Genomic DNA, 10000 nt, shown 5'->3' on the forward strand with positions numbered 1-10000 from the left:
AGGGGAGAAGAGGGAAGAGAGAGAAAGAGATAAATAGATAGATAGATAAATAGAGAGAGAGAGAGAGAGAGAGAGAGAGAGAGAGAGAGAGAGAGAGAGAGAAAATGTACCTCGTGAGGCTGATACGCAATCAGCTGATTATCCCGGAATCTTTCCGGATACAGCTGACTCTGAATGGCTCTCATCTGCTTTTCCAAATGCAGTCTTGCGTGACGTTCTCTCTCCAACTGTCGTCTAAGCTCCACGACTTCGCTGCTTACCACGGAATGGCTCTCTGTTGTCACCGTGATTACAGAAAGAGGCTCCGGGGACATACTGCCTAATCCTTCGTCGCCACTCTCGCTTACATGCACCGGTAAACTTACAACGACGCCTGTAAACGTTACATTTTAAATGTACATATAAAAAAAAAAAAAAAAAAAAAAAAGAAAAAAAAAAGAAAAAAAAAAGAAAAATATATATATGGTACATACAATTTATAAAAAAAAAGTACAGCAAGAAAATGAAATAAAAAACAAAAAACATTTGAAATAAATTTCGAACAAGTTCGGCTTATTAAAGATAAATACTTTAAAATAACTATTCTCTTTTTCGATCAACTAACATTATTATAAATTCATGTTAAACTTGTTTAGAATTAGATATTGAATTTAATTTATGTTAATATCATACAAGGTATACAGGGTATACCTTTCATGTAAAATAGCGGTTGCTTAATATACAGTATTTTAATTAAATGTAATTATAGTACGAGAGAATGAATAATTTATATATAAACATTTATAAAAGATGGGTAAAACGGGCTATCTAATTAATTATCTTATCTAGTTAAACGATATAAAAATTAAATTTTTGTACTTTAAAATCATTCGAATTATGTATGAAAAATTGTTCATAACATCGTATCTGAATACGGTAATTAATCTATCCTGTATATATATATATATATATATGCATCAAAATTACATAAACGGCTGTTTTAAATCCTATACAATGTATAAATGATTATATATAAATTATTAATTATATTTATTACAATAATCATATAAGCAATATCAATACATCAAGTTTTAAAGAAAATCGATAAGTAAAGATAATTAAAAAATAGAAAAAGAAAAAAAGAAAGGAACTCACCTTGATTATCAGGCTTGCGTTTTTTGATAGGTAAATCACCACCTTCGTGTTGATTCACAAGTCGCTTCAATTGACAGTTCTGCGACAACAACTGTGTTTTCTCTTGTTCTAACTGATAAATGTATTCGGCAGTCTGTTGAAGTATCGCAGCCTGTAACGAAAAAGATTACATAGAATTAAAATAAAGAATAATCGATAAAAATTATATCACCTTATGACATATAAAAATATTCACGATGATCAATATTAATTCTTTAAAGATATAATAAATTTAATTGCGAAATTTCCTAATGAATAATTAACAAACGGACAATTAAATAACAAAGTAATTCGAATTTGTAATTATTATAGCAGAATTATATATCAAAGGTTCGTTTTTCCAGCTCATCTACTGTTCCAAAAATTTTCTTCGTAATAACAAAATACGATACAAATGCAACGTAATAAAATATATCAAAAAAAAAAAAAAAAAAAAAAGAAAAAAAAATGACATGCAAAGATTTATCGTTCTTATCCGATTAAACTCTATATTATAATTTACATTTTTATTTGTATAACTTCAACAAAGAAGGCACGATCGTCTTTATTTTATCATTAACTAAATGTGAACTTGTTTCTATTGTAAAATTTCACTCGTGCATGAGATTACGATTTAACATATAATGTATATGAAATAAATAAAAAATAAAAAAAAAAAAGAGATTAAAAAAAAGAAACAAAAAAAAAAAAAGAAGAAAGAAAGGGAAAAAATTATTGCGTCCGAGAGAAAGGTAAAGAGAAAGAAAAAAAGGTTCGTGACCGGCATTCGTAATGAATCGAACGTAAAAACACGTGTACGTAGTAACGTAGTACGTAGTATAACCAGGTACAGGTGTTTCTTACGCACTATTTACAACCTGTACCGGAGAAGGAAGGCAAGAGAAGGAGAAGGAAAGAGAGAAAAGAAAGAAAGAGAGAAAGAGAGAGAGAGAGAGAAAGAGAGAGAGAGAGAGAGAGAGAGAGAGAGAAAGAGAGAGACAGGAAGGGACTTCCTGTTTACGTGGAAGAAGGTTAAAGGGTTTCACACACGATAGCCTAGTAGTACGCACGCACGAATCGATGACATCCGCTATCACATATCACCTACGCGATCTCGTACAACGTAGTAAAATTAAAAAAAAGAGGAAAGAGATATATAAATAATAAAAAGAAAATTATAAAAAAAGCATACGGTAGAGTCTAAAATGGCAAGAGGGCTGAAAACAAAAGGGGCCAGTTGACACCGAATGGTAGGAAGGTAATGGAGAACGGGTGCACGGTTAGCACCTGCCGACAGGTGGCTAACGAGTGCCAGATGCTGATACGATGCGTTTAAAATTTGATGGAAAAGTAAAACGTAAATAAGTGGATGCGTTCTCGTTTCAATTTTTTTTCCATTTCTTTTATTATTTTTTTCCTTTTCGATCATCGAACCGATCAAAAAAATAAAATATTTTCCTATTCCTTTCGATTGTTCTTTTTTTTTTTTTTTTTTTTTTTTTTTTTTTTTTTTTTTTTTTTAATACATTTGTTCTTCTTCCGACCTCCTTTCCCTTCCAGCAGATATTTACATAGCATCAGTGTGATTTGATTTTATCATAAATTAATCTGACAAATAAATTTAACTTAATTTAATTTAATTTAATTTAATTTAATTTAATTTAATTTTAGTGTTAATTAAATTGATTTAACTTAATTTAAATAAATAAGATAGCTTTTATTTAAATTTTATTAAAATATATGCATTCATTTAAATATGTTATTATTATAAATAATAATGAAGGTAATATAGATAAGGTTTATTAAATGCAAATGAAATAAATTCAGCCATAGAAAATATAGCCATAGAACTAGTAACGAGGGCATATAAAATTACAATAATGAAGTTTACACACAATAAGAAGTAATATTATTATTTCATCGAATATTTAATTTCACTGTTGACTTCTTCGAAAAGAGAAAAAAACTATACGAAGATTAACGTAAGTAATTTAATTTATTTCCAGTTAATAAGTTCATCGATTAATAATTATTTAATTAATTAGTTAATCGATTAATTAATAATAAAGTAATTATATTTGTTACAGATCGAGTACAGCTATAAGTATTCAAAATATACATAAAGTTGTAAAAAAAAAAAAAAAAAATCTTCCGATTACATCGTTATATTTATATTCAATATTTTCTTTCATATTATATTTATTTACTTTGTTACATTACAAAGATTCATGTTTAAAAAGCTTAATGATTTTAGTTATATTATTTTATCACGACGCATCGTTTTCTTTTTCTCTTGTAAATTTTTCTATCATCGATAAAATAAAATAAAAAAGAAAAAAAAAATCACGAAAAAAGAAAAAAAAAAGAAGAAAATATTCCTTGTTATAAATATTCTAATTTTATCGTAGTCAACTAATATAATCAATCGAAATCCTTCGAATAGTAATCGGTCTTAACATGGGTCAAAGATCAAAGACTTCATCGGAACTATGCGGATACAAACGCGGATCCATACAATTCTCGAAGATGTTTCTTCTTCTCGCACATAATATGTGCGAGAAGAATAAAGAAAAGTTCACTCGTACTATACATGCAAAAGAAAATAAATGTTTACCAACACCCTTATTATGTTTAAACGCAAATAAACACGATAAATCCACAGATTTTTATTCCATATTAAAATCTTCTTGGTTATTTTCGTTGAATATTATTTACGACATAATAATATTACGTTTATTTTATTTTCATTTTCTTTTCTTCTTTCATTTAAACTCATATTTCCATTTATCCCGTTCCGTCATTTCTTTCTTTTTTCTTTAAAAACGTTTATATTATTTTTCCATTTACTCCGTTACCATTATATCTCATAATAAACTTCTTAATAATGGCGACCAGTGACAATTTCTAATTTTGGAATTAAACCTTTTGGTCAGTCTTATTTGTTGTCTATTTCTTTCACTTTCATAACGATCCCTCTTCATATGACCTCGACCATAAAATCATTCGCTCATCTTCCAAATAATCGACCTTGGCGCGACAAGTAAATTTTCTTTTTTTTTCCCCTCTCGAGTTTCTCGAGTTTCTCGAGTTTATAATTGAGATAAATAATATCGATTAATCGTTCATTGTTTTGCTTCTTTGTTATTGCTTCTGTCGTTTTATTTTCATTCGGAATCGATATTCGGAATAAAAAAGAAAGATCGTTTTTAATAATTATTATTTTTAAGCGTCGCAAAAAGTAAACTATAATATATAATTCTATTTTCTTGAAGTAAGAGATAATGAAATTTAACAGTTAATTAATATTGAAAGTTGGATCTTCAATCACAGTGATCTCATCTAATTAAAAGATATTCCCTTCCTTAATAAAATATATTTATAATTTTTTTCCCTTAGTACTTTTATTATTTCGATAAAAATATTTCATGTATAGAACGATTAAAATAAAAAGATCGTTATATAAAACTTTTATTCATAATCATAATCTTTTAATTAACACATTAATTAAAATAGTTTCTATTTTTACATATATCCTTTGTTATATAGAATATAACAAATTTTAAATATAATTTCACTTAGTTATAATATATACTGTGATATGTGTTAAGTCATGTTCGCATACTCGCAGCATACCATTTGTAAGTCGTGGGACCGGAATAAGGATCTATATTTAAAGAAGAGGAAGGTCGAAGGGAAAGGAAGAAGGGTGTAAGAAGAAACGGCATTAGGTCGTAGAAAGAGGGGGCCTCATTTCGAAAAGAACGCGAGACTGCTTCTTGAAAGGCGCGAATGTTCGAAAGAAGCACGAAAGAAAAATAAAAAGGAAAAAAGAAGAACGGAAAAACACAAGAGAAAAAAAAGAAAAGAAAAAAAAAGACAAGAGAAGAGAAGAGAAGAAAAAACGCAACCAGATGCTGTTCACGCTTCACTTTTTTTATTTTTTATTTTTTTTATTTTTTTTCTTTTTTTTTTTTTTTTTAGCTATTTATTTGTTTTTACAAGCACGTGAGAAACAGTAAAATAATTATATTAATTAAAGGGGAGAAAGAAAAAGAACAATATATAATAGATAATTGAATGGAAGTGATTAATGATGGAAAATGTTTAATTTAATTTATCATTACTGATGTGTATGTGTATGTGTGTGTGTATTTATGTTAGTAAAAATTTAATCCAAACTTTGATCGACATATTGGAACAAAAGAAAATGATGACGCATGTATCTCATATATAGAAGAAAATTTGAATGGAAATGATTAATGACGTTAAAACGATCAATCTAATTTATCATTATTGACGCCATATATAATATATATATATAAACTTTATGTAAACTTCGTTCGACATATTAAGAGAAAAAAAAATGACGGTGCTATCAATTTCTCATATAAATAATGATTTAATTAAATTTTTAATTTAATTTAATTAAAAATAATTATTTAATAAATTACGTTGCCTTATCTAGACAAATAAAAGATATTATTATTAATATAGAAGAAACGATAACGTTCTAATGAAATTTTCGGTTCGATGTTAAACACATTTGATATTTCGCAGGGGGACTGTACCCTCGGGCGAATATTATAGAGAATCGTGCACCAGACTAGAGCCAGCAAATGTGCCGAATATACTCTGCTCAGCCGAAGTTACGACGCACGTGCCGAAATCTCGTTAGCACCGTTCCACAAAGCCGAGGAAGAGAAACGGGCCAAGGTCGACCCTCGCTGCTTTCTGCGAAATCCGATCGCAAGGCTTACGTTCAAGATCGAATAGATCTACTCTAAACTACAAACTCATTGGTAACTAATAGAAGAAAAAAAAATCTAATATTTCTCAAGGAATACATGCGGCAATTATTCTTTACTTTTTTTTTTTTTTTTTTTTTTTTTTTTTGGAACATTTTGTTTCTTCCCTTACTATCACATCCTTCTCGTAATATCATATTTCTACGATTAAAGAAAGAAAAAAACAAAGTGTTTCTAATAAAATGAAACACATTACAAAACAAAATTTAATTAATTAAAAATAAAAATTAATTTTTCCGATTGATTAAAAATTCACACGTTAATTAATCGCAACGTTAACAAAGACGATAGAATAAAAAAAGAAATCTTTTACGTTTGAATATAAAATTTGAAGCTAATTATGTTTGTTTGTGAAAAAGAGAGAAGAAAGAAAAAGCAAAAAAGAAAAAAATAAGATTAAAATCTCTGACAAAAATCTAACAAAACGAATAAATAAATACATAAAATAATGTCATATATCTTTTCTAATCGAAATTCATAGAACAAACCAGGGATTACTTTTAGAACGTGAAGAATTAGTAGGAACAAAAAAAGAAACAGAAAAACGAATTAAAGAAATAAAAGTTTTGTTTGAAAAAAGTATATAATTGTGGTATAAAAAAAAAAGAAATAATAATAATAATAATAATAATAATAATAATAATAATAATAATAATAATAAAAATAAAAAATAAAAAATAAAAAAAATAAAATAATAATAATAATAATAATAATAAAAATAAATAATAAAAATAAAATAATAATAATAATAATAAAAAGATGATAGGAAGCTTCAAAAATATTCTTTCTCTTTTTTCTTCGAATTTGCGTAAGAAGGAAAAAAAGACGCAATCTCTGTTACGTACACATTTGTAATAACAAAATGAAGAAGGAACGAGACGGCGGTCTCTTCTTCTCACAGTCGCACGAACGTATTCTCAATGAAAGAAATCTTAACGGAGAAACGCGAGAGGGTGCAAAATGGGGAATAATAAGCGAGTTAAAGCGAGAACATACACGCGATCTCTTTTCTTTGCGGTCTTGAACGTACCATTCCAGGCTTCAATTCGAGAAGAGAGGGTATATCGCTCGACGAGAAAACCAAGGTATGCAACTACATAAGTATACGTATGTATATATATATATATATATATATATATATATATGCAAAAATATGCATGCATATATATATATATATATATATATATATATGTAGATATGTATGTATATATAACCATATATATAAATATACAAGAAAGGGACACGATTCGTGTGCATCCAGGCAGAAAGAAGAATGGGGTAATATGTGCTTCGATATCCTACGTCCTTCTTCCAAGCTATATTACAGGTATAGTATATATCGGAAGAACGAATACGAGAGAAAGAGGGAGAGAGAGAGAGAGAGAGAGAGAGAAAGAGAGGGAGGTAGAGAGAGAGAGAAAGAGAGGGAGGTAGAGAGAGAGAGAGAGAGAGAGAGAGAGAGAGAGAGAGAGAGAGAGAGAGAGAGAGAGAGAGAGAAAGAGAAAGAAGAAGATAAATAGACAGACAGGTGGAGAGGAAGAGTAGTAAATGATCCTATGTGTATGTGCGGGTGAGATTATATGAATAAATGGTCCTAGCTCATGATATATACGAAGTAATTATAATAACAATTATAATAAATTAAGAAAGAAATCTGATATCTGAATAATAATTAAGATATATATATAATAATTTATAGAGAGAAAGAGAGAGAAAGAAAGAAACAGAGAGAGAGAAAGAGAGAGAAAGAGAGAGAAAGAGAAAGAAAGAGAGAGATAACAGGATGGATAAACCAAAAGAGACATACATATATATTAGTCATAGAATTTTTCTATTAGACATAATTAAAAATTACGAGGATTATAGTCAAATTTATGTTCCTAAATGATATATACTTAGGTATTAATTTATACGTTTTAATATGTTGTAGATAAATGAAATATATATATATATATATACATATACATATACTCATTGATCGCCTCTCTTTCTCACACGCACGGGCACACGGACAAACAGATACATATAGACAAAATACCGAAAAGATATTTATAATAGAGAAAAAGAAATAAATAAAAAGAGAGAGAAAGAAAGAAAAACAAGAGGGAAAGGAAAGAGGGAGAGAGAGAGGGAGAGAGAGAGAGAGAGAGAGCATGACCTTCCACGACTGGTTACTACTACTCGTATTACCCCCACCACTCTCTCTCTCTCTCTCTCTCTCTCTCTCTCTCTCTCTCTCTCCTTTTTCTTTCTCTTTTTCTCTTTTCGAGAAGAGAAACTACTCTCCCACCAAGATCGTTCGTGTCGGGTTCTCGGAGCGACGGAGATCGCCTTCTTCTTGTTGCGCAAGCGATGGCGGCGGTGGCGGCGGCGGCATTCCAAAGACCGGACACGATGTGCGAGACGAAGAGAAAAAGATCGTACGTACGACTAACCGAACTAGCGCGAGTATATATAAGAGAGAGAGAGAGAGAGAGAGAGAGAGAGAGAGAGAGAGAGAGAGAGAGAGAGAGAGAGAGAGAGAGAGAGAGAGAGAGAGAGAGAGAGAGAGAGAGGGAAAGGAGAGAGAGTACCCTTTTCTCATCTTTTATAATCCTCGTGAACCCGTTCGCGAAATTCTTTGTCTGTGTCTCCCTCCCTTTTCCCTATCCTCTCTCTCTTTCTTTCTTTCTTTCATTCTTTCTCTCTCTCTCTCTCTCTCTCTCTCTCTCTCTCTCTCTCTCTCTCAATTAACAAAAAAAAAAAATATATATATACATATACAAAATACAATGATCAATAGTCGTAATTAAAATTTGTAAACGGCAATATGTAAAATATAATAAAAAAAAAATAAAAAAAATAAAAAAAATAAAAATAAAATAAAATAAAAATCTTTTATTTCGAAGTTAATTAATATTCGTAAAAGGCCGGTACAAAAAAAAAAAAAACAATAAAGGAAAGCGAAAGAAGGAAATGAAGAACCAAAAGAAAAAAAGAAAAGAATAAAATGAAGAACAATTAGGTATCTCGGGGGGATACATTTCGTATAAAAAAAAAAAAATAAAAAAAAAGGGAAAAGAAAAGAAAAATCTGTCACGTCTCGTGCATGAGTTATTATCACGTAATTACCGCGATTACGGCGAGAGAACTCGCGCAAAAACGCGTTCGTACGGCATACGAGAACATCGAGGACGCATAAAATTAACATTTTCGAGATAAAACGAGCCGTTCGGATTCTTTCAAAAATGAACTTTTTGAATGCGCGTGCGCGCGCGAGCGCGCGAGAAAGAGAGAGAGAGAGAGAAAAAAGAGAAAAAGAAAAAAAGTGAAGAGGAGGGAAGAGAAATTCTCGCTACGTACTCGTAAACCTCTAATTTTCGTATAACACCGTGGCTTCGTAATTAACTGTAAATTCAAGCGTAGCACAAGTTATTCTTCATCGTTCTTTTGCGACGTTGCAATACTTTTGCAACACTCATTAAACTTTCTTAACAAAGTGCATGGGTTTTAGGAAGGGCTAACATATGTATATCAAGGGGATTAAAAATATAACGATTATAAATAGGCGTTATATATAAAACGTGTGTAACCTTTTTTATATTGAACAAAAACACAACACCATAATGTTTAATGACTCCATATATGTTGTACATTTCGACAAATTTATCTTCAATTTTTTTTATTTTTATTTTTTATTTTTACTCTTTTATTTTTTTTTATTTTTTATTTTTACTCTTTTATTTCTTTTGTTTTTCTTTTTTTTTTCCTCTTTTTTTTTAACGAAACCCAATCTCATATTTTTATATTAAAATTTATTGAAAGTACATTAAGGATAATTAAATGATTACTAAAGAATGTGAATGATAAAATTTATGTTCCAGAGTGAATCACCCTTATGATATGTAATATGTATGAAGAGGAACGTTTAAAAGTTTATATATAATTCATGTAAAGTGTTTCTTTTTTTTTTTCTCCCAGGACGTATACCGATACCTATATAATCTGCTTATGGTACAGGGTACAGATTTGGAATATAAATTGCATAATATCTTCAAAGTTAT

General features: G+C 29.4%; 1 protein-coding gene across 2 annotated transcripts in view; it reads right to left on the reverse strand.

Moving 5' to 3' along the window:
• Positions 1-10000, reverse strand: part of crp (transcription factor cropped) — a 60811-nt gene that overhangs the window by 2077 nt on the left and 48734 nt on the right. For both annotated transcript variants that reach the window (XM_085659771.1, XM_085659770.1), the window contains exons 3-4: positions 1135-1285; positions 111-373 (exon numbers count right to left, since the gene is read on the reverse strand). In XM_085659771.1, coding sequence (XP_085515897.1) covers positions 111-373; positions 1135-1285 — 414 coding nt within the window. The remainder of the gene's footprint in view (positions 1-110; positions 374-1134; positions 1286-10000) is intronic.

Source organism: Vespa mandarinia, chromosome 10 (assembly GCF_050613455.1).
Source record: "Vespa mandarinia isolate Hongniang chromosome 10, ASM5061345v1, whole genome shotgun sequence".
Lineage (NCBI taxonomy): Eukaryota > Metazoa > Arthropoda > Insecta > Hymenoptera > Vespidae > Vespa > Vespa mandarinia.